Genomic DNA, 25,935 nt, shown 5'->3' on the forward strand with positions numbered 1-25,935 from the left:
GTGTTTAAAATCATTCAGAAAAAATGTGTAATAATTTGGCGTGTACTTCTATTCTCAGCAAACAAAATTATGTTGAGATACTCATGTATTATAGTAGATAGTGGTTTCACGGAAGATCACTCTCTTGACTGGCATAGAAGATGCCAAGGGTGTAACATGGGGAGGTCAGCTACCATTGCATAATCACCTCCTTTGGAATCCAGCTTTGGTGACCTTCGCAGCTGTTAGGTATGATTTGTTGAAGTGATTATCTTCCTGGATATTGTCATCGACATTGTATTATTGGTTTTCCTGGAGTGTAAAATTATGAAGAGTGCAGCATAGAAACATTGCCACAGGAGCAGGCCTTTCTGCCTCTTAAGCCAAGTAATTCAATTAGATCATGGTTAATTTATATTTAACTACATTTCCCAGCCATGATTCCAAGAAATCATACACGCAATCAGAATCCATGCTTTGGGCTAAGTAATGAAGTACTCTGCCAGATCTACCCAGACAATGAACTATATTCTTTGCATCTCGATGCTCCTTTTCAGGATAGGCTTTCTGACTGCTACAACCAGGATGTATCTGCCTGAGGTTTCAGTGGGATTATGAGCCAAGGTTTTGTCTCCTAGGATCCATCCATTCACATGATCATGCTCATGGAAAAGTTGTAAAAAAATAAATTCATCATTTGTAATTCCACTGCATGCTAGATTGTAACCAGCAGGATTTTCTGGTTGGTATCACAAACAAACTGTATCTTGGGTAAATGGAATCCTTTCAATATATGGCAATGACTTCTCTGTTGGTGTCTTCAGAGTCATCCTTGAGCCAATTATGGCATTCTGCATCCAGAATTCAGATTGCTGATAGAACTCACTCACTTTCTTTAACCCTTGGACATTTTGGTGAACTTGATAACTTGTTCCTTTGAAGGGTACTGTCATTACCTTGTCACATAGCTGCTATAATTGTACTCTATCTGAAGTTACACAGATTTACACTGGCAGCTTGAAAAGAATGTGAAGCCAAAAAAAAAACAGGGAAATAACTTCCATGCTTACAAAAATATTAACATAGTAAAGTAACCCATGGCAATAGTTATATTCACAACCACAGATTAATTCTGATGGTTGAGTCAAGCTGATTTTAATAGTTACACAATTCCACAAAGGGAACCTTAACAGATCACACCTTTTAACACAAGTTTATCAGAGATCTTATGACACAGTACAGCCTATATTTCTGAACCAGAAACTCTAAGTTCAATTTCCATTCCAGGAGACTGAGCCTGATTTCAATTCTGTGAAAGGGGCATGGGTTTGAAATTAGATAAAATCTTGCTCACTTTAAATGTAAGGATTAAAGTACAAAATTGTAGGTGTAAGGGAAGACTGTGTCGCTGTAGGGATCTGGGGGGAATTTATCTGAAATCTGCAAGCATAGCTTGGGGGCTCTTTAAATCTCTCAAACTTCCAACTTCAGTTGGAGTTGCGGGAAATAGGAACATATTTATATGGTGGAAGCTACTCAAAGTGCAATTCTAGCGCATAAGCGGGAAATTCTCATCCCGACTGCCATTAGGTAAAAACAATGAATCTGGCTGGAAACCAGATTCTGGATTATTGGTGCTGGAAGAGCACAGCAATTCAGGCAGCATCCAGGGAGCAGTAAAATCGACGTTTCGGGCAAAAGCCAGGGCTTTTGACCGAAACGTCGATTTTACTGCTCCCCGGATGCTGCCTGAACTGCTGTGCCATTAGGTGAGTCGCACGCCTAAACAGAACTAAGAGTCCGGAACTTGAGTGGACGGACAATACAGACAATTTAAAAGGTCTTTCACGTTTAACTATAATTGTGCTAAAATGCATTTCGTTTGTTTTATTAGACAATCACGGCGAATTAACAGAATAAGTGCTAGCTGGCAAGCATATTCTGAGAAAAAAATCTATGAACATTTAATAAAGAAACGAATGTGAAGCAAATAGTTTAGTATTTCTAAGGATGAAATAGGAAGACGAAGTTAAAACGAAGTCGAAAAGCTGTTTTAGTTATATATTTTAATCGTACGCTTTATAACCAAACGTACGGCAGCAGAATTTTACAGAATTCACTCACAGCTAACTTCAGCAGCTAATTGAGGTTTAAAAGTACCATTGGCGTGATGCACCAAATTCCCAGAGTTAAAACTGATCATACCCGATGCTGAGTGAGTTCTCCAATTTTCATCGAACACCCATACTTGAGTGAAGTAAAGCAAAGATGGAAGCACAAATGTCAGTCTGCATGGCTGGAAACTACAACATAAAAAATGCATTGCTGTGTAGTTACTACTTGGGGAGATAAGACAAAAAAAGCCCAAAATTACTTGTGAAAGTTTACAGTACCTTCGGTCATCTGGCCGTTTTCTGGTTGAAGGGTCGCCATTGGGGGCACACTCTGATGGTGTGAGCTGAAACGGATACTGTAAGCGCAAAGACGTAAATGAAACAAAGTAACAGTGGAAATCAGGACACCCCGGGAAGTGGGGATCTACTTCCTGGCAGTTGATGCTTTGGGCAGGTCACCATGTTCTCAGGCAGAGGGAATCTGGTACATGGGCGCTCCCTACAGGAGTGAACTAACTGCAGCTGTCAATTCGGGGCAACAGGTGACGGGGGGGGGGTGTCCAGAGAGCAACTCTAAAATTGTTGCTCGCACTCTGCCAATTTGTACAGTACATTGAAAAAGATGCGTGCAAAGCCCTGTGTGCGTTGTGCAAGTTTATATTTTTCGTGTAAAGAATTTCCATCGCTTGTCCATTTGTTTTCGGTTGTTTCCCTTGCTCTCTCCCTCGAGATGGAAATCTCGATCGGTTTATATCAACAGTTTTGAGAAAAACCCGTGGCCGGAGTACCTTGAATATATTCGTTTGAATATATTCAGAAATATTCCACAGATCAGTCCAACGTTGTTTTGTTGTCCATGTTGTCCAAAGTAGAGAGGCTCCTACATTTCCTTCTGGGCATTTTCCTCCAAAGGTCCGAATCCCGGAGGACCAATGCAGCTGGAAGTGGAACCCAGAGGCTTCTCTGTTAAATTGATCTGAGTGGCAATTGAAAGGTAACATTTATTGTCCATTCTTAATTACCCGAGAAGGTGGTGGTTCACTTTCATGAATAGTGCCTTTGCTGCAGTTTGTTGGGTCGTGCTTCTTTGAAATTAGGTTTAGAATGATATAATTAGGATATTTAATGCTGGTATTAAAATGGACAAATAGATAGGCTGCAGTTCTTCCCTCCATTATGGTAATCCAGAACAAGATCATGTAGTAACATTATTAAACTAGTTCAAAGCAAGGAGAAAGTGAGGATTGCAGATGCTAGAGATCAGAATCCAGAGTGTGGTTGCTGGAAAAGCACAGTAGGTCAGGCAGCATCCCAGGAGCAGGATGTTTCGGGCCGGAGCCCTTTATCAGTTCAAAGCAAGCCTAAGGAAAAGTTGATCTCACAAAGCTTCATAATTATGCTATATCCCAGAAGTTAAAAATCACACAACACCAGGTTATAGTCCTACTGGTTTATTTGGAAGCACTAGCTTTCGGAGCACTGCTCCTTCATCAGGTGGTTGTGTACAAATCAGTACCTTCTGGGATATGATTTGGAGGTACCAGTGTTGGACTGGAGTGTACAAAGTTAAAAATCAAGAGGTTGTGTACCTCTTGATTTTTAACTTTGTACATCCCAGTCCAATATTGGCACCTCCAAATCATATCCCAGAAGGTACTGATTCAGAACCAGGACATAATTAAAAAGAAATGAGACAGTTGGGAAATAATTGTGCTAAGGCATGTGCAAGCCACATTAATAAAGGGAACAAAATGGTTAAAAACACTCAGTGAGTGACTCTTCTATCCCATTCTTTTGATCTGTACAGCCTTTGTTTACTGAAAGGAATGCCACAATTGTTTGAAATCTGTTAGCAAAAAGAAACTGCACATTTATTTAGTGACTTATCCTTAGGGTTACATCCAATGAATTTTGCTCAATAAGGTAAATGTTTTGAAGTTGATATTCTTACCATGTGATGCAGTTATGGCTGGCATTTATTGTTGATTTTCAAGTGCCCAAGTAATAGTTTGATGAACTTGACTGGCTTCACTACTTCAGAGGGCACTTAATGATGGACCACATTGATGTGTCCCACATAGGCCAGACTAGAATGGCATGTTTTCTCTAAAGTAAGAATTTAAATGGACATTAGTGACTCAGTTGGACATTACACAACAATGAACACTTTTCATGACATCAGTTTCAATTTCCATTTCCCAAAACAGAATTCAAACTGCCATGATAGAATCTTAACTCCCATTTGCTTGTTTATTATGTAGATTACTAGTCCAGAAAGAAACCTTCTGCCTTAATTTGCGATTTGCTATTTCTCATATACAAATCAGCTAAAACTTAGGCAATCCTTATTTTAATTCAGTTTTGTCTCTGCTAGGCATTTAGAGTTGGCAATAAGTTTTGATCTCTGGACAATTTTTTGATTAGTTTTATAGATTTGTTTTGGAATAATAAATGTAATGGCTTGAACATTACAGTATAAATATGCATATACCAAATGCTACAAAGATTTAACAAATTTTCTTCATTAAATATTTAAAGTGTAATTTATGGAAAATGTTCTACAGTATTTGTAGAGTTGATAAATGCTACTAGAGTTGCCAAACTTTAACAAAGTAATTCATAATCATACGTTACTAACATCTGTTTCTTATTCTCATTCTGTAAATAACTTTATGTTCATTACAGCTACTCCCATCAAAGATTATAGTTCTGCTTAAAATAAATAAAGCACTGTTGAACTTTATTCACTTTCATAATTAATCACTAAGTTACAATAGACAATTTATGACTGACCAATGCATTTAAGAAATAATTGTATCAGACAGTCAACATACTTTAATGAAAAGGAAATTTGTTTGACAAATTTATTACAGTTTTTTGATGATGAAGTGAGATAAAGGAACAAAACGTGTAGTATTTTGGAATTTTCAAAAAGCCTTGAATAAGGGGTCAAACAATAGCTTAATGCACAAGGCTCACAGAGTTTAGGGCAATATATTAGTATGGATGGAGAATTGGTTAACTGACAACAAGTAAAATGTAGGGATAAATAGGACACCCTCAAGTGGCATGTTGGAATGAGTGGAGTGCTGCAAGAGCAGCACTGGGGCCTCAGCCATTTACAAACATATTAAAGGAAGAGAATAAGACTAATATGTCCGAAATTGCTGATGATGCAATGAGTGCTAGGTGGAATATAAGGAGGACTCAAAGAGGCTGCAATGAAATACAGATAGTTTAAATGGGCATCAAGGTGACAGTTGGAAGGTAATGTGGGAACTTATGTGGTCCTTCATTTTTGTATAAGAATACAAAAGCTTAAAATGTTTTAAAAGCTGTGGAACCTCTAAATGTTGATGTTCAGACAAACTTGGGTGTTCTCATACAAAGAACAACTTAGCATGCAGGTACAGCAAGCAATTAGGAAGACATATGGTATGTTGGCTTGACAAGAAGTTGTTTCCACTGCTGGGGAACTGAGTACAGTGGGGCACAGTCTCAGGACAAGAAATTGCTCATTTGGAACTGAGATGAGGAGAGGTTTCTTCACACCGAGGGTATAAATCTTTGAAATTCTCTACTTCAAAGGGCTTTAAATGCTCTATCATTGAGCATACTCAAGGCAGAGAGATTTTTCATATCTAGAAGATCACCCATGATTAAATCAAATGGCAGTGCTGGCTTGAAAAGTCGTATGGTCTACTCTTGCTATTTTTAAGCTCTTTTAAAAGCAATGGCCATATATTTAACTTAATATATTATTTAAAGTTGCTGCAGTTGTTTGAAATAATGTAAATTTACCAATAAAGTAGTCAGATCTGTAAGTTTTATCTTTTGCATTTGACTGAAATCATTTCAAAACTAATTGAACAGAGGCATCAACAAATTATATGATAAAAACTTATAACTAATGTGTTTACCCTATTTATCCAACAGCGTTTGCTCTCCAAAATGTGGTCTCAATATTATTGATAAAGAACATGTAAATACTTGATTCTATGAAGGACTGAAAATTTTATAAATTATACTTTTATTGTTGTTTGCAGTGACAATGATGGAGAGACCAGAAAATACAAATGGAATTCTAATCAACTATTATATCATCAATTTTACCCGATTGATCTCGAACAATTAATAGAATGAAATGTGTTTCAAATCATCTCTTAAGATCAAACCTTCCTTCGCTTATTTTAGCTAATAATCATTGTTGTACAATCAGCATAACAATTCTGAGTCCCATAGCTCCTTCATTACAGTTCTCTCCACTCCATGTCCTGCAAGGATTCCACTCCATTCTCCCAGTTCCTTTTTCCTAAGTCGTATCTGTTTGGATGATGCCACCTTTCAAAACAGTGCTGTTGACATGGCTTCTTTCTTTAGAATATGCAGCTGTTTGATACAATTCAAAGGCTTGCTAGACCATTTCAGAGGGCAGTTAAGAGTCAAATGCATTGCTGTAGATCCGGCGTCAATTACCTTTTTCAATCACTTCCTCTTTAACAGATTTTCTTGTTCTGGATGAATAAATCTGCAGCAAAGGAATTTTGATCTTTTTACTCAAATCATTTTCTAGTCTGTTTCAGTGATGTGCCATTGTCCACATTCATTTTCTTCCAGTTGGTTCCTCAAAAGTGAAGACATAATTTCCACTTCTTACATAATTTCCTACAAACATTTGTATTACTTTCTCATAGAGTCATAAAGTCATAGAGTCTTACAGCACAGAGACAAACCCTTTGGCCCAAACTGATCCATGCTGACCAAAATGTTCATCCACGCTAACCCCACTTCCCTGCACTTGGCCTATATCCTTCTAATCCTTTCCTATCCATGTATTTATTCAAATGCCTTTTTAATATTGTTAATGTCCTTGCCTCAACCACTTCCCCTGGCAGCTCATTCCATATACGTACCACCCTCGGTGTAAAAAAAGTTGCCTCTCAGGTTCCCTTTTATTCTTTTCCCTGTAACTTTAAACTGATGCCCTTAGTCCTTGATTCCCCAACCCTGGAAAAAGACTGAGTACATTCACCCTTTCTATGCCTCTCATGATCATATAAGGTCCCCCCTCAGCCTCCTTTGCCCTTAAAAAAAAGTCCTAGCTTATCCAACCTCTCCCTATAACTCAGACCATTGAATCCAGGCAACATCCTTATAAATTTCTTCTGTACTTTTTCTAGTTTAATTACATCCTTTCTATAATAAGGTGACCAAAATTTAACACAATACTCCAAGTGCGGCCCCACCAACATTATGTATAACTGCAACATAACTTCCCAATCTCTACATTCAACGCCCTGACTGATGAAGGCCAGTGTGCCAAAAGCTTTATTCACTGCCCTGTCTACCTGTGACTCCACTTTCAGAGAACAATGAATCTGAACTCCAAGATCCCTCTGTTGTACTACACTCCTTAAGGCCCTACCATTCACTATGAATCTCCTACCTTGATTTGACTTTCCAAAATACAAGATCTCACACTTACCTATATTAAATTCCATTTGCCATTTCTCACCCCACTTGCACAGCTAATCAAGGTCTTGTTACAATTTCTGATAATCTTCCTCACTGTCTATGATACTCTCTATTTTAGTGTCATCAACAAACTTATTAGTCATGCCTTGTACATTCTCATCCAAATCATTGATATAGATAACAAACAGTAATGGGCCCAACACCAACCCCTGAGGCACTCCACTAGTCACAGGCCTCCAGTCCAACAAGTATCCTTCCACTATTACCCTCTGCTTCCTACCATCAAGCCAATTTTGTATCCAGTTTGCCAGGTTGGCCTGGATTCCATTGGAATCTAGCCTTCCAGAGCAGCCTACCATATGGAACCCGTCAAAGGCCTTACTGACACCTTGCCCTCGTCAACTTTCCTGGTCACTTATTCAAAGAAGTCTAGCAAATTTATGAGGCATGATCTCCCAATCACAAAGCCATGCTGACTATTCCTAATCAAACCCTGTACTTCCAAATGCATGTATATCTTATCCTCAGAATCTTCTCAAGTAACTTACCTACCACAGATGTTAAGCTTACTGGTCTATAGTTCTTAAGCTTTTCTTTTCAGCCCTTCTTGAAAATGGTACAACATTCGCTATCCTCCAGTCTTCTGTGACCTCACCCGAGGCTAACGATGATGCAGAAATGCCAGAGCCTCCCACAATTTCTTCTCTGGCCTCTTACAGTGTTCTGGTTGGGATATACCTGGTCAGGACCTGGAGATTTATCCACTTTTATACATTCTAATACAACCAATGCCTCCTCTGCTATGATGTGGACTGTCCCAAAGATATGTTGCTGGAAAAGCGCAGCAGGTCAGGCAGCATCCAAGGAACAGGAGAATCGACGTTTCGGGCATAAGTCCAAAATGTCGATTCTCCTGTTCCTTGGATGCTGCCTGACCTGCTGCGCTTTTCCAGCAACACATTTTCAGCTCTGATCTCCAGCATCTGCAGTCCTCACTTTCTCCTGTCCCCAAGATATCACCACTAACTTCTCCAAGTTCCTAAGTCTTCATGTCTTTCTCCATGGTAAACACAGGGCAGAAATACTCATTGAGAACCTCGCTCATCTCGTGCAGTTCTACACCTACATGTCTACTTTGGTCCTTGAGGGGCCCTATTCTCTCTCTCGCTATTCTGCCTCCTTTAATATATTGAAAGTACCTCTTTGATTCACCCTAATCTATCTCATGCCCCCTTTTCACCCTCCTGATTTCCTTCTTCAGTAAACTCCTGCATTCCCTGTATACCTTCAAGGATTCCCTTGATCCCAGCTGCCTGTACCTGAGCCACGTCTCCTTTTTTCTGGTCAAAGCCTCAGTATCTCTTGTCACCCAGGGTTCCCTATTCCTGCCAACTTTGCCCTTCACCCTCACAGGAGCATATAGATTTTGAACTCTAGCTATCTCACATTTAAAGGCCTCTCACTTGCCAGAAGTCCCTTTACCTGCAAACAAACTAGTCCAATCAACACCTGCAAGCTCCTATCTAACTCCATCAAACTCGCCTTGCCCCAATTTAGAACTCGAACCTGTGGGCCAATTTTATCCCTCTCTATAACTATTTTAAAATTAATAGTGTGGCATTGCTGCTCCTTTAACATGGTTATGTTGTCCTTAGGTTTTATTTCACAGAAGCCATAAAACACACAGACTCCAAAAAGTCTAAGTTGAAGGGTTTTAGGGCTAATTTAGTTATAGCTAACAGATACTGCCTCAGGGAAAGCTTTCAAGTTTAAAAAAAAACATTTGTACAGTGAAAGGGGAATGGCGAGTTCTCCCAGCTCAGCTTTTCTCTGGTTTGATTTGGTGTTTTTTTTGGCAGTGTGGCTATTCACTGAAAAAAGTTAGGCGGTTTTGAAGCTGCTGGACCCAAACAAACAGGTCCATTCTGGTACTCTCTCTCTCTGGCATCTCTCCTGTAAGACCCTGTGCTTGACTTTAACTTTTGTGCCAAATGGTGTTTGTGGGGATTGTTTCAAGTATTGGGAACAGCATCATTAAGTTGGGATAATCTGTTGGTTTCCAGATAGGTTAAGTTATTCAGCATTCTGTTCTTTTTTGTTTGTGTTTCATTTAGTAATCTTGTAAATAAATTCTGTTTTGTTTAAAACTAAGTGGTTTGGCCAGCTGCATCAATCCTTGAATATCCAGGTTACACATACTTAAAACAACTAGCAAAGTTATGATCGGGGCTATTTTCTTGAAATGTTTTGAGGGGGTCTGGCCTGGTCCATAACAAATAGAACTATGGTCACTGGTCCCAAAGTGCTCCCCCATTGTCACCTCCGTCACCTGTCCTGCCCTATTTCCCAACAGTAGGTCGAGTTTTGCCCCTTCCCAAATAGGACCTTGTGTATGCTGCTTGAGGAAACTTTCCTGAATGCACTTAACAAATTCCACCCCATCTAAATCCTTAACGCTCTGGCAGTCCCCGTCCATGTTAGGAAAATTAAAATCCCCTACTATGACAACCCTATTACTCCTGCAAGTCTCCTCAGTCTCCATGCATATTTGTTCCTCTAATTCCCGTTGACTACTTGGGGACCTGTAGGACAACCCCAAAAATGACACCATCCCCTTCTTATTTCTTAGCTCACCCACAAAGGCTCACTGAATGATCCTTCAGTAATTTCATCTCTGATTACTGCTGTGATACTCATGGTCCAATTCCTTTTCAGGTTTGATCTTTTTCTTCAGTTTTATCAGTTCAGTTGTCTTTGTTTCAGATTTATGCATGGAACTCTTACACAAAGTTTGACAACTTTACATTTGCATTCTAAATTTCAAAATTTTCCCATCTTTGGTTACTGATTGCTCCTTAGATCTTGCAATTAACTTATCAGATTCACATTCTCCTCCTTAGATTTTTCTATAGCTGCTTTTAAAAATGTTCTGTGAAGCAATAACAAATGCTATGGAAAAGGGCAGCCTGTAGGCATTCTTTATTTGGACTTCTTGATGGCATGTAACGAGGTAAAGGTGCCGTAGTCATACCGGACCATATAACCGCTCTCATTGGAGAGAGATAACTGATGATGGTTTAACCTGAGGGTCACCAGGTCTTGGGTGGGGGAGGGGTTGAGAGGAAAGTCCTTCATACACGTTAAGATGCTTATAACATCTTGTAGCTTTTGAGGATAACATATTAGCATAGGTAGAAGATTGGCTGGCTGACAGAAAACAGAGATAATGCATTACTGTGTCTTTTTCAGACTTGGCAGGATATGATGAGTAGGAATCTACAGGGATCTGTGCTGTTGTCTCAACTTTTTGTAATTTATATCAATGGCCCAGATGAGGGCAGTGAAGACATTGGAAGCTAAATTTGCAGATGACACAAAGGTAAGTAGGAAAGTATGTTATGAGGAGAATGTACGGAGGATGCAGACTGATATATATAGGTTGAGTGATTGGGCAAAATCTGCCAGATGGAATATAATGTGGGAAAATATGAAGCCTCCTGCTTGTCTAAGTTGATCCCTTTGGCAGGAAAAAAAAATTAACAATTATTTGAACAGAGAATGAGTGCAGAATTCTCAGGTACGAGGTGTTCCAGTGCATGAGTCATAGAGGTTAGTGTACAGGTACAGCAAGTAATTTAAAAGGCTAATGGAATGCAATCATTTACATTGTGAGAATTGAACATAAACATTGGTAAGGCCACAGTTGGAGTACTGTGTGTAGTTCTGGTCACCACACTATAGGAAGGATGTGATTACATTGTTTGGTGGGTGGGCGGAAGGGTGGAGTGCAGTGGAGATTCATCAGGACGTTGCCTAGGTTAGAGCTTTGTAGCTATGAAAATAGGCTGGATAGGTTTGGATTGTTTTCTTTGTAGCAGAGAAGGCTAAGGGGGCACCTGATTAAGGCATAAAGGTTATGAGGGGCATGGACAGGGTGGATAGGAACAAAAACAAAAACAGAAATTGCTGGAGAAACTCAGCAGGTCTGGCATCAATTCTGAGGAAGAGTCACTGGACTCGAAATGTTAACTCTACTTTCTCTCGACAAATGCTGCCAGACCCACAGTTTTTGCAGCAATTTCTGTTTTTTGCTTCAGATTTCCAATATATTCAGTCTTTTGTTTTTATGTATATAATGAGAGAGAAAAAATACACAATTGTGAATAGACTTTTAAAAAAATATATATAGTGAGACAAAAAAACATGGTTTTGAATAGACTTTTTTCCCACCACCAGGAAAACACCTGTGTGGCCAACTGTATATTAACAAGCAAAGCCTGTTAAGGTCGTGCTGACATTAAAAACAGTGATGGGTGGGGGTAGGGAGAGATGTAAGGGACCATACTCTGTCCTTTGTTTCATTTATGGATAGGAAGTCACTATTCCCCTTAGATGAAGAGTCAATGATAGGCATAACTTTAGGGTGAATGGCAGGAGGTTTAGATGGGATTGAGGAAAGCCTTTTTCATCTACAGGTTGGTTGGAATCAGGAATGCATTGCTTGGGAGGGTCATAGAGTTGGGAAACTTCACAACCTCAAAAAACATGTGGATGAGCATTTAAAATATCATAACATTCAAGACCATGGGCCAAGTTCTGGAAAGTGGGATTAGTGTAGATAGGTCAGTGCAAACTTGTTTGATTCTACAAAAATATGTAAAGCTTCAGTTATACCAGGCATTGGTGAGACTACATCTTGAAAATGCGTAAAGTTGTGAGAAAGGCAGTTTGAAGAAGGGTTACTAGACTAACACCTGGAAGGAATAGGTGGGCTTATGAGGAAAAGACTTGGCTTGTTTCTACTGGATTTTAGAAGGGGTGACTTGACTGAAGTTTATAAGATTCTGAACTGTCCTGTGAGTATGTCGAGGATATTTTGTCTTGTGGGTGAGTTCAGAACATGGGGGTACAGTTTAAAATTTAGGTGTGACCCTTTTAGGACAGAGATAAGTAAATTTGTTTTTCTCTCAGAGGATTGTTTGCCTTTGGAATTCTATCCCTCAAAAGACAGAATTCCAAGAGAGAACCCAGCTTTTTGCTGTAATAGAGAGAGGAATAATAGCTTACGCATCCAGCTTCAAGACCCCAGCAACAACTGAAAGTTAAACTAAAATCCTGGTTCTGTGGGAGTTTGACCCCATGCCTTCATCCTGCTTCTAGTGTTTCAACTTCAACAAAAAAAACCAAAGCCTCACAAGCTGTTTACTGTATTGGTTTGGAACAGACCACTTGATAACTCTGTCTCAACCTCTTAAAACAAACCAGGACAAAATACACCTCTTAAAGACATAGTATCATCACAGGCATAATTCTCCTCCAATTTAATTCATGACTCAATGCAAACACGATGGGCCCTTCCTCTCCATTCAGTAAGATTTACCAAAGTGCAGCGTCACACACTAACTGTAGTGGTAACTTTGGGTTGAAATAAGTTAACACTTCTAACATTTTTAAGCTTGCTTCACATGCTAGTAAGACCGCTCAGATTCTAGGATTAATTTCCAATGGCCACTGCTTTCCTAGAAACTGATAGAAGGGTTTTAGCACGGTTGCCAGATCCAAAACGAGCTCGCCTTAGTCACAAGAATTATGTCAGTTGAGACACATTCTCTCATCCAGGAGTTTTCATGATAGCCTCCACCTTCTTGGCATCATTGTGTAATCCCTTACTTTTGATTACATGGCCCTGGTACTGAATGAAGTCGTTAAGAAAACTCATTTCTCCATTTTTACTAGAAAAGCATGCTATTGTGACCATTTAGGGTTTCTTCTAGGTTTCTCAAAAGCTGTTCCTTGGAGGAGTTAGCGACCAAAATATTGTGTAGATTTAAGACAGGACTTTTGGCAATCCACTTAAAATCTAGTTCACGACCCTCTGGAATAAAGCCAGCACTGATCTGGTGCCAAAGGAACTCACATGCAGTGCAAAAGTGTGTCATTGTCATCAATAACAGCTGAGACTCCTTCACAACCCTGTAAGTAGGCTTTTTTCTTCTTTTCCCCTTGCCAGTCCACTAAATAGGTCTTTTAGGAGTGAAAATGGATATTGATCTGCACTCAGGGCTTTGTTGACTGTGATCTTAATGACACCACAATTCATCATGCACAATGCAACTTTAATTTTTGTATCCAAGAGCTTCAGAACAATCCACAATATTGGCCTTCGAGTACATATAATTTTCTGCACACTAGTCCTTTAACAGTACTTTCATCCTTCGTAAGGTGAAATAACCTTTCAGTGGCATCACTTGTTCTATGCATGTCCAGAGTGTAATCTTTGCACCTTTCAATGGTAGTGCCCTTCACTTCTCGATGTTGAGTGACTTGGGAATCAGAGACACCCCTATGCTCATATCCACTTACATCTTTACGGTCTTCCCTTCTAATTTGGGAAGAACCCAAAAACATTTGCTTCACCCTGTACCAACATAAGTTTAACCAATTCTCTGCTGACTCTGGATCTTATGCTTCTTCTACAGTCCCAGCTGACTCCCTGTATACTCCCTGGCTGACAACATGTACCTTATGCCTTGTCCTCAGAATTGTTTCTTTTTGACTTCTCTTTCTTGTTTGGGTTGTAACCTGCAATTTTGTGCAATTTGGCCAACTTTTTTACATTTTCAGCACTAGATTTCTCCAGTCCAATATTGTTACTTCTTGTAGCCAAACCTGCCACATCAACACATTCTCTGTTTAGTAGCACACGCTGCCAAACTTCCATTACTTTATGCTGAAAATGGGTTGCTGGAACAGCGCAGCAGGTCAGGCAGCATCCAGGGAACAGGAGAATCGACGTTTCGGGCATGAAGAAGGGCTTATGCCCGAAACGTCGATTCTCCTGTTCCCTGGATGCTGCCTGACCTGCTGCGCTGTTCCAGCAACACATTTTCAACTCTGATCTCCAGCATCTGCAGACCTCACTTTCTCCTTCCATTACTTTATGCACCAGTGCACTGTTACCGAACTAGCTACCAACTCCATCAGTTTTCTCTTTGTTAGGAGCTCTGTTGATTGCCTTCATGTTGGAGGCCTCAAACCTCAGTCCCACAAGGCATCCAGGAAGAACCATCTGAATTCATGATTTTCTGCTAACTCTTTTAAGACGTCTATGAATTAGGCAATGGACCCTCCTTCCTGTTGTACCCTTTATAAAAATAGAAACATTCCATGATAATCAGTGGCTTTTGTGTAAAAGATCTTTCCAACATTTTACATCGTTCTTTACAGGTCTTCCCCTGCTTTTTGCAGCAGACTCCTTAAAATTGACAAGGTCTTGTTCCTGATGATGCTCAACAAAACCAGTTCTATTAAATTTTTAGCCACTTTGTTTGCCCTGAAGTATTCATTAAAACATTTGGTGTACAGAATCCAACTTTCTGTCTCTTTGTGAAATATTTCCATTGCTACAAATTGGCTTGCCATTTTGATTTCCCAATGGTGGGAATGTTTCCCACTACTCAAGTCCAAGTCCAAGAGGTAGACCGTCACAACTGAGTCCCCTCGGTGAATGCTCTCTGCAAACACTGTCGGTAAACTCTTCGATGGAGTACTCCCCTTTTCAGCCATTAGCTGCTGCCCAAGTCCTTTCATGACAACCACTCTTGCCCCGTTCCCTGGTGAATATCCTACATCTCCTCACGGCCGCTTCCTTATGTTTTGGTCTGTCTCCCAGCAAGTCTAGCATGCTACCTCCACAAGACCACACCGTTTGCAAAGTCCAGCAGCACACAAGTTAATGGGCAGTGAATCAGCCTTGTTGCCAGTTATGATGTTTGGGATTGATTATAAATTATAAAAAGACCACAAGATATTCCTGTAGAAACTTCAATTGAAGAATGTGGTGCTGGAAAAGCACAGCTGGTCAGGCAGCATCTGAGAAGCAGGAGAATCAATGTTTCAAGCCTAAACCGTTCATCAAGAATGAGGTTTGTGGCCCAAGGTAGCTGAGAGATAAATGGGAAGGGGGTGGGGCTGGGGGAAAAGTAGCTGGGAATGTGATAGGTAGATGAAGGATAGAATGCCTTGGGACCATCCAACCATACAGATATGGATTTCACCAGTTTCCTCATTTCCCCTCTCCCACCTTATCCCAGATCCAACCTTCCAAATCAACACCGCCCTCTTGAACTGTCCTACCTCTCCATCTTCCTGCCCACCTATCCGTTCCAACCTATCACCTTCATCCCAGTTCATCTACCTATCACATTCCCAGCTACCTTCCATACCTGCTCCGCCCCAGTCCCACACCCCCCCCCCCTCCCATTTAAGACTCAGCCCCCTTAGGCCACAAGTCTCATGCCTGATGATGGGTTTATGCTCAAAATGTCAATTCTCCTGCTCCTCAGATGCTGCCTGACTGGCTGTGCTTTTCCAGCATGACATTCTTCAACTCTGATGTCCAGCATCTCTGGTCCTCACTTTCTTCCTGTAGAAACTTGAACCAGGCAGAGTTTATTTCATATCTTTACAGCTGCACAATCTAATCTAGACTGTCCCCAGCTGCCCCATCTGGTTTACCTGACCCACTCTCTTAAAGGTGCAGCATACACCCCAATGACACACGTAAATAATATTTGCCTCAATTACTCTGTGGTACGGAATTGTCCATTTTTTACCACTCTTTGGGTAACACAATTTCTTCAGAATTCTCTATTTGACTAAAAGGTAACTATCTTACATTGATGACTTCCAGTTTTGGTTTTCCTCACAAAGTGAAATACACTCTGTTTCTAATTTTTAAAGATCCTGTTCCCAGAGAAAAAGGAACAGATATTCTGAAAATTTGAGATAAGATAAATAGAATAAGAGAGACTCAAATCCATCATATAAAATATCAACACAAACTTTCGGACTGAATGGCCTGTTTCTGTTCTTTGAAGAAGGGCTTATGCCCGAAACGTCGATTCTCCTGCTCCTTGGATGCTGCCTGACCTGCTGCGCTTTTCCAGCAACACATTTTCAGCTCTTATTCTATTAATAGGCAATCTTTAAACCTATGGAATGGGGGCCTCCAGTGGTAATGTCTTAACTCTTGGGCCATGCACTGGATGGGTGTGTCATAAGATGTATAAACAAGTTGGTTTTAAAATATTTTTACGCCTCTAGAATTAAGGGATTGTTGCGTTATTGAATCGAACATGTTTTACATGAGAAGTTTAAACTCTGAACCTCAGCTAACTGATAAAATGGAAAGAAGCGACGTACCAATAAAAGCAGCTGCCGTGTGCCAACATTTAGTTCTCTCAACCAACAACATTTGCGATTTATAGACAGTCATCGTCAAGTGTAAACTATCTTCCAGTGTTTGCTTAGATCTTCAAAAATATTTTTTTTGGCGTGAAAAATAAAGTTTCACGCAAGCAGACAACTGGGCGAAAGTTTGACAGGGCGGGTGAGAAGAGTTGCTCCTGACCGGGAGATGGCGCCTTCGGCGGAGACCACCTCTGATTGCATCGCTAAGTTGATGCGTTTTTTTGGCTTTTGTTTTTAACGGTCGCTGTTTGAACAGTTGGAAGGTTCCCGCGACTTGGGCCGCGCGGGGAGACCGTTGTGACTCCAGACGGCGGCGGGAAGAAGGATGTATCATAGCGTCCAGTTAGAGCTGCTGGTGGATTTGGGCTAGAGGTGGGTGTTCAAGTCAAGGCATTTAAACGGGGGTGGGGTTTAATTAGTTTGAGGAACGGTGGACTAGCTGCGTCTGTCATTGTGGAGATCTGGCTGTTGGATAGGTCCTTCTGAAGATAATTTCTTCTCTGGTTTTAATTTTCTCAGTCTTGAATTATGACACTGTGATGCTAAAATGACATTTTTATTTTGTCTCCAGCAATGGCAGGACTCGATTTTACAGACCAGGATATTCGTGAGCAATTGGATTTGTTGGGCTACCGCAATGTCCCAGAGCATCAACTTCGAGAGTTCAGAAAAGGTAAGAAGCTGCCTCACGACCAGCTGTAGACACAGGAAATAGCTTCTCATGTGGGTTTTTTGTTTTGTTTAATACTGTCATCAGAATTTAACTGATGAATCGAGATTTCATTTTACTCCTTTCATTCAGCTGGCCGTAATGATTGGGATTTTGCCATCGTACTTTGATCAAATGGACACTTTGAAGTATTGATGGATTGTTTCGAACTGTGACCATTCCTGTTCTGACCAGAGTGAAGATGTAGAGGAAAGGAGGAACATCGCCGTCTGATTGCAGGATCCTAACATTAAATAGAGTGAAGGGTTTTGTGAAGGATAGAAAGGGAGGCAAGAGAGGAGGGGGAGTGGCCTTTTTGATAAGGGATAGCATTACAGCTGTGCTGAGGGAGGATATTCCTGGAAATACATCCAGGGAAGTTATTTGGGTGGAACTGAGAAATAAGAAAGGGATGATAATCTTATTGGGATTGTATTATAGTCCAAGGGAAATTGAGAAACAAACTTGTAAGGAGATCTCGGCTATCTATAAGAATAATAGGGTGGTTATGGTAGGGGATTTTAACTTTCCAAACATAGACTGGGACTGCCAATGTGTTAAGGGTTTAGATGGAGAGAAATTTGTTAAGTGTGTACAAGACAATTTTCTGATTCAGTATGTGGATGTACCTACTAGAGAAGGTGCAACACTTGACCTACTCTTGGGAAATAAGGCAGGGCAGGTGACTGAGGTGTCAGTGGGGGAGCACTTTGGGGCCAGCGACCATAGTTCTATTAGATTTAAAATAATTATGGAAAAGGATAGACCAGATCTAAAAGTTGAAGTTCTAAATTGGAGAAAGGCCAATTTTGGCGGTATTAGGCAAGAAATTTTGAAAGCTGATTGGAGGCAGATGTTCGCAGGTAAAGGGATGGCTGGAAAATGGGAAGCCTTCAGAAATGAGATAACGAGAATCCAGAGAAAGTATATTTCTGGTAGAGTGAAAAGAAAGGCTGGTAGGTATATGGAATGGTGGATGAGTTTAAAAAAAAAAATGAGAGTTTGGTTAAGAAAAAGAAGGAAGCATATGTAAGGTATGGACAGTATAGATCAAGTGAATCCTTAGAGTATAAGGGAAGTAGGAGTATACTTAAGAGGGAAATCAGGAGGGCAAAAAGGAGACATGAGATGGCTTTGGCAAACAGAATTAAGGAGAATTCAAAGAGTTTTTACAAATACATTAAGGACAAAAGGGAAACTAGGGAGAGAATAGGGCCCTTCAAAGATCAGCAAAGCAGCCTTTGTGTGGAGCTGCAGAAAATGGGGGAAGATACTAAATGAGTATTTTGCATCAGTATTTACTGTGGAAAAGGAAATGGAAGATATAGACTGTAGTGAAATAGATGGTGACATCTTGCAAAATGTCCATATTACAGAGGAGGAAATGCTGGATGTCTTGAAACGCATAAAGGTGGATAAATCCCCAGGACCTGATCAGGTGTACCCGAGAACTCTATGGGAAGCAAGGGAAGTGATTGCTGGGCCTCTTGCTAAGATATTTGTATCATCGATAGTCACAGGTGAGGTGCCGGAGGACTGGAAGTTGGCTAACGTGGTGCCACTGTTTAAGAAGGGTGGTAAGGACAGGTCAGGGAACTATAGACTGGTGAGCCTAACCTCGGTAGTGGGCAAGTTGTTGGAGGGAATCCTGAGGGACAGGATGCACATGTATTTGGAAAGGCAAGGACTGATTCGGGATAGTCAACATGGCTTTGTGTGTGGAAAATCATGTCTCACAAACTTGATTGAATTTTTTGAAGAAGTAACAAAGAGGATTGATGAGGGCAGAGCAGTAGATGTGATCTACATGGACTTCAGTAAGCGTTCGACAAGGTTCCCCATGGGAGACTGATTAGCAAGGTTAGTTCTCATGGAATATAGGGAGAACTAGCCATTTGAATTCAGAACTGGCTCAAAAGGAAAAGACAGAGGGTGGTGGTGGAGGGTTGTTTTTCAAACTGGAGGCTTGTGACCAGTGGATTGCCACAAGGCTTGGTGCTGGGTCCCTTACGTTTTGTCATTTGGATGCGAGCATAAGAGGTACAGTTAATAAGTTTGCAGAAGACGCCAAAATTGGAGGTGTAGTGGACAGCGAAGAGGATTACCTCAGATTACAACAGGATCTTGACCAGATGGACCAATGGGCTGAGAAGTGGCAGATGGAGTTTAATTCAGATAAATGCAAGGTGCTGCATTTTGGGAAAGCAAATCTTTGCAGGGCTTATACACTTAATGGTAAGATCCGAGTGTTGCTGAACAAAGAGACCTTGGAGTGCAGGTTCATAGCTCCTTGAAAGTGGAGTCATAGGTAGATAGGATAGTGAAGAAAGCATTTGGTATGCTTTCCTTTATTGGTCAGAGTATTGAGTACAGGAGTTGGGAAGTCATGTTGTGGCTGCACAGGACATTGGTTAGGCCACTGTTGGAATATTGCGCGCAGTTCTGGTCTCCTTCCTATCGGAAAGATGTTGTGAAACTTGAAAGGGTTCAGAAAAGATTTACAAGGATGTTGCCAGGGTTTGAGGATTTGAGCTATAGGGAGAGGCTGAACAGGCTGGGGCTGTTTTCCCTGGAGCGTCAGAGGCTGAGGGGTGACCTGATAGAAGTTTACAAAATGATGTGGGGCATGGATAGGGTAAATAAGTAAAGTCTTTTCCTCGGGGTCAGGGAGTCCAGAACTAGAGGTTTAGGGTGAGAGGGGAAAGATATGAAAGAGACCTATGGGGCAACATTTTCACACAGAGGGTGGCACATGTATGGAATGAGCTGCCAGAGGTGGTGGAGGCTGGTACAATTGCAACATTTAAGAGGGATTTGGATGGGTGTATGAATAGGAAGGATTTGGAGGGACATGGGCTGTGTGCTGGCAGGTGGGACTAGATTGGGTTGGGATCTGGTCGCCATGGACGGGTTGACTGAAGGGTCTGTTTCCATGCTGTACATCTCTATGACTCTAAGTTTTAACAGTTATGATTCAATGAAAAACTGAGTTGAGCACAAATTGATTGTTTCTCAATTTTCCTACATCACCCAACACTGGATCATCATCATCATCTATAATGCTGCAACATATCTTTTGTGAGCAGGGGTGCCCTGAGAAAAAAGCCTGCAATCCAAAGTTGTGCAGGTTAGGTGAATTGGCAATGCCAAATTGCCCAGTGTTCAGGGATGTGTAGGTTAGGTGCATTAGTCAGAGGTAAATATAAGGTAGGGGAATGGATCTGGGTAGGTTTCTCTTCGGAGGTTCATTGTGGATTTGTTGGGCTAAATGGACTGTTTCCACACTGTAGGGATTCCCTGGTCTAGTTTGAAAGTCATGATTGTAATAATAATGATTTGGAGATGCCGGTGTTGAACTAGGCTGTACAAAGTTAAAAATCACATAACACCGGGTTATAGTCCAACAGGATAATTTAGAAGCACTAGCTCTCGGAGCACTGCTCCTTCATCAGGTGATAGTGGAGATTCTACTATTATTACAATCTGGTCTGCGTTGCTGCAACTCTCTAAATAAAATTTGTGCTAGATCTGTGTATGCATGCTGTGGTTCAGTTGATAGCATTCTTCTTTAAGTCATAAGGTTCTCGGTTCAAGATCCAGTCCAGACCTGCTGCACAAAACTAAGCTGTGCACTATTGAGGAATTTGATTTGATTTATTGTCATGTGTACCTAAGTACAGTGAAAAGCTTTGTTTATGAGCAGTGCAGGCAGATTGTAGTAAGCAAGGACATACAGATCATAGTGTGAAAAATTTGGACAGAGTAAGACATATAGGTTACACTGCACAGGACATGCACAAGACAAGATCAACATTACAAGATCAGCGTTATTTGAAGTTAGTCCATTCACCAATCTAATAATGACAGAGAAGAAGTTGTTCTTGAACCTGCGTGTGTGTGTGTGTGTGTGTGTGTTTAAGCTTCCGTATCTTCCCTCTGACAGAAGAGGTTATAGGACACCATTACAGGGATGGGATGGGTCTTTGATGTTGACAGCCTTTCTGTGGTCAGGAGACACTTAAATGGAGAACATGGGTGGGAGGTTGGCTTCCGTTATGATCTGGGCTGTGCATACAGCCTTCTGTAGCTTCTTACGGTGCTGGGCAGAGCAGTTGCCGTACCAAGCCGTTATGCACCCGGACAGTATGCTGTGTGTGATGCATCTGTAAAAGTTTGTGAGGGTCCATATGGATATGCTAAATTCCTGAGCCACCTGAGGAAGAAGAGGCAGTTGCATCTACGTGGGAAGTCCAGGACAGATTGTCAGTTGTCATCTCTCTTAGAAATCTGATGCTCTCAACCTCCGCTCCATTGATGTAGATGGGGGCGTGTTCCCCTCCTTTCTTTCTGAAGTCAATGTTCAGTTCTTTAGTTTTGCTGACATTGAGACTGAGTTTATTACCTTGCAACATGTCATCAAGCCCTCTATTTTCTTTCTGTATTCTGACTCATCATTGTTTGATGTCCGTCCTACCGTGGTGAGGTCGTCAGCAAGTGTGTAAATGGAGTTTATTCAGAATTTGGCAACATGTTTGTGGGTGTACCAGGAGTACAGTATAGGGGCTGAGAATGCATCTTTGGAGGGGCTCCAGTGTGAAATATTATCACGGCGGAGGTGCAGTTGTCTATCTTCACTATGGGTCTATGGGTCAAGAAGCCAAGGATCCAGTTACAAAGGGTGGAGCCGATACCTAGGTCTTGGATAGTCATTAAGGCACATGGCATGTGCTTTCTTGGGTACTGGGATAATGGTGGTCGTCTTGAAACAGGTGGCGACTTTGGCTTGTAGGATGGAGAGGTTGACCAATAGATTGCAATCAGCTGGTCTGCACAGGAGTGTTGAATTATCAGAAGTGTTGTCTTTCAGAAGACTCTGTAAACTGAAGCCTCCATCTGTCTGCTGGATTTAAAAGATTCCCAGTTCAAAGAGTAAGGGAGTTATACCAGTGTCCTGGCCAATATTTACCTTTTTAATTAACCACATAAAACAGATTATCTAGTATTATCACATGGCTGTTTAAGGCAGTTTGCTGAGTGCACATTGTCTGCTGTCTTTCCTGTAGTGAAGTGGTGACTATACTTCAAAATGTCCATCTTGGATGTGGGTTTGTTGAGGCATTCAGTAATTGTGAAATGTGCTACATAAATGTAATTTAACCTTTCTTGTTTCGCTAGGACTAAGTGCAATGACACGTTCCTTTTTTTTTCAGATCTGGAGGAACTGATCAGGCATGAGCGTTCAAAGAGTCAAAGCTCTGGTAAAGCCAGTGATACTGTGGAGTCATGTAGTACAACATCACCAAACTATGGTATTGCTATTTATTTTCTGGACGTTTGTGATAAAAAGTTGAAAGTTTAAAGAGACAGAAACTGTTGTCACATTGTGGTTTATTAAACCTGAATTGAATTTTTCTATAGACCATCAAAAAAATAGAAGGATTCTTTGAATTGTCAGACTTGATGGCTGTGGAAGTATGTAATTTAAAAAGTTTATTGCAAGAATTAGACTTAGTCTTGAAACGTTTGAAGGCACACGAGATATATTTGGGAAGGCAGGTAAAAATGAAAAAGTGATGTTGCACAGATGATAAGGGATGGAATCAGGGAGGATCTCTAATCTGAAGAACAAGATATGGGATCTGTTTGGTAGAACTAAGAAACAAAAAGAGGCAGCAAACACTGAAGTTCTTTCCGGGTCACCAAACAGTTGTGGTATTGTGGGACATGGTATTAACTTAGGAGAGTAGAGAAGCATGCAGTGTGGGTGATTTAGTAATTGGTGACTTCAATCTGCACATGGACTGGGTAAATTAGCACATTGTCTTGGAAGGATGAGTTTCTGGAGTGTGTTAGGGATAGTTTTCTAGACAAGTATGTTGAGGAATTGACTGGAGAACAGGTTATATTGCATTAGGATTGTATAACAATCGAGGGCTAATTTAATAATCTTCCAGTAAAGTAACCTTTTAATGGATGAGCAAATGTAATATGATAGAATTTTTACTTCCTTGTAAATTATCTAAATAAATCTGACGCCAGGGTGTTAAATTTGAGCGCAGGAAACCATATGAAGGGCAAAGTGCCAGTGATTGGGGCAAATCTATTTAAACGGTATGACACTACACAGGCAATATCACATAGTTTGCAAGATTCCTTCAAGGCACAAGAAAAAACTAACCGTGGCTAACAAAAGAAAGTAAGGATTGTATCAGATCAAAAGAAAAAGTATATAAAGTTATCAGAAGCAGTGGTAAACCTGAGGGTTGAGAGGATTTTAGAGTGCAGCAAAGCAGGGTCAATAAACTGAAAGGAAATGGAGAATAGAGTATGAGTATGAACAAGCAAAAAAGATAGTGGAATGTTAAAACTTGATTTTTAAAAAAAATGAACATTTGGCTCAGGCGGATAAAGTCCTTTGCAGGCAGTGTCAGGAGAATTTAAATGGGGAATAGAGACACTACAGAAGCTAAATTATTACTTTGTCAACCTTCTCTTGAGTAAGGTACAAGTAAGCTCCCACAAAAAGAGATCAAAGGGGCTAGAGATAATGAAGAATTGAAATATTCATAAATTATTTTGGAGAAATTAATGTGACAGAAGATCAATAAGTCAATAGAACCTGATATTGAACATCTCAGATATTGAAAGAGGTAGCTTTTGAGATGGTGGGTGCTTTAGTGATTATCTTACAAACTTCTATAGATTCTTAAATGGTTCCTACAGATTGCAAGGTAGTGAATATCGCCTAACAATTTAAGAGAGAAAGTGGGAACTACAGACCTTTTTAAAGTTGCACCAAAAATAGGTAAAAAGCTAGAATCTATGATAAAGAATATAATAAATAATACTTTGATTTACTAACAAATGATAAAAGGAAGACTGCTATCAATTCTCTTCACTGAGGCTCTTTTGTTTTTGGTGTACTGTTCAAAGTTGAATTGAAATTTGTCTGCAGGCCTGCATTTCTTTATTGCAGAAAGTGTGTTTCTGTTTTTTTATTCTTATGATCCTAGATAGGTGGTATAGGAATTAGGAAGTTATGTTGAGGTTGTATAGGATAATGGTGAGGCATTTTCTGGAGTACTGTGTCTTGTTCTGGTTGCTCAGTTATAGGACGGATATTATGCTGAAGAGGGTTCAGAGGGAACATAGCAAGATGTTGCTGGGTATGGAAGGCTTGAGCTATAAAGAAAGGCTGGATAGGTTGGGACACTTTTCATTGGAGTGTAGGATGTTGAGAGGTGACCTTCTAGATAGAGTTAATAGTAGGTGTCTTTTCCCGAGGATGGGGGAATACAGATGAGGGACTTATGCCTGAAAAGTTAATTCTCCTACTCCTCAGATTCTGCCTGACCTTTGCTTTTCCAGCACCACACTCTTGACTCTGAATTCCAGCATCCGCAGTCCTCACTTTCTCCTACTGATAAAGTACATATTGAGATGGCCCAGGGAATTCCTTGTGAATTCAACCTGTTAGCCTCTCTTGGTTCGTCCCGGAGATCATACCTTTAGTAGTCTGGAATTAAAAAAACTCTTACAGACAGTTTAGTTTAATTTTAATCATTCCCTTCTTTTACTAATATCATCACTGTTACAACACAACACTGATACATATGAATCAGGCGAACTGGATTCTAATAACCCAGGAGAGTATGGCATCGCTCTTCCTTCAAGAATTGTACTATCACAAACAAACTATTTTTATACACAAGTTTGCAAAGGCTGTACTGTCGCAAACACAAAAAGTTAACAAAAGCGCTGCCTGTGTGGAGTTTGCACATTCTCCCCCTGTCTGTGTGGGTCTCCCCTGGGTGCTCTGGTTTCCTCCCACAGTCCAAAAATGCGCAGGTTAGGTGAATTGGCCATGCTAAATTGCCCCGAGTGTTAGCTGACGGGGTAAATGTAGGGTGATGGGTCTGGGTGGGTTGCTCTTCGGAAGGTCGGTGTGGACTCGTTGGGCCAAAGGGCAAGTTTCCACATTGTAAGTAATCTTAAAAAAAAAAATGTTCTGAACTAGACAGATAATAGTGAAAAGACAATAATTCGGGACTGAGGTTAATTGATACAGAGTTTTGTTTCAAGTTCAGAATCAAACTTGGTTATTAATTTCACAAAGGAACAGCTGTGAATGTTATCACTCGGTGTTCTGTTTATACAGATTCACTGATATTAAGGCAAACGTTCTTGATTGTCTTACCCTCCCTGCCTGTCAATTTTTTACTGTGCAGCAAATATGTTCTATAATTCAAAATTACGCTTTAGTCTAAATGTTTAAGGACAAGTTTTAAGGCTTTAAACTTTCTCACTGTCAAATCAAATACTTCTAAGTTGATGGATAACATAAAACTAAGTTGTAATGAGTGCTGTGAGAAAAATGCAAAGAGGTTTCAAGAGGGTTTGGACATA

The 25,935-nt window shown here is 40.5% G+C and overlaps 2 protein-coding genes across 6 annotated transcripts in view; one reads left to right on the forward strand and one right to left on the reverse strand.

Moving 5' to 3' along the window:
* Positions 1–16,976, reverse strand: part of edaradd (EDAR-associated death domain) — a 67,912-nt gene extending 50,936 nt beyond the window's left edge. For 2 of the 4 annotated variants that reach the window (XM_043695532.1, XM_043695531.1), the window contains exons 1-2: positions 16,773–16,976; positions 4,045–4,199 (exon numbers count right to left, since the gene is read on the reverse strand). In XM_043695532.1, the coding sequence (XP_043551467.1) occupies positions 4,045–4,069 (25 nt within the window). In that variant the 5' untranslated portion in view covers positions 4,070–4,199; positions 16,773–16,976. Of the gene's footprint in view, positions 1–2,372; positions 3,069–4,044; positions 4,200–16,772 lie in introns of those variants that run through there. The other 2 variants (XM_043695530.1, XM_043695529.1) reach the window with 1 other exon arrangement.
* An 80-nt stretch (positions 16,977–17,056) lies between these two features.
* Positions 17,057–25,935, forward strand: part of hyls1 (HYLS1 centriolar and ciliogenesis associated) — a 35,396-nt gene continuing 26,517 nt past the window's right edge. Inside the window, exons 1-3 of one of the 2 annotated variants that reach the window (XM_043695525.1) lie at positions 17,057–17,192; positions 17,392–17,493; positions 22,740–22,838. In XM_043695525.1, coding sequence (XP_043551460.1) covers positions 17,394–17,493; positions 22,740–22,838 — 199 coding nt within the window. In that variant the 5' untranslated portion in view covers positions 17,057–17,192; positions 17,392–17,393. Of the gene's footprint in view, positions 17,193–17,389; positions 17,494–22,739; positions 22,839–25,935 lie in introns of those variants that run through there. The other variant, XM_043695527.1, reaches the window with a different exon arrangement.

Source organism: Chiloscyllium plagiosum, chromosome 9, assembly GCF_004010195.1.
Source record: "Chiloscyllium plagiosum isolate BGI_BamShark_2017 chromosome 9, ASM401019v2, whole genome shotgun sequence".
Classification (NCBI taxonomy): Eukaryota; Metazoa; Chordata; class Chondrichthyes; order Orectolobiformes; family Hemiscylliidae; genus Chiloscyllium; species Chiloscyllium plagiosum.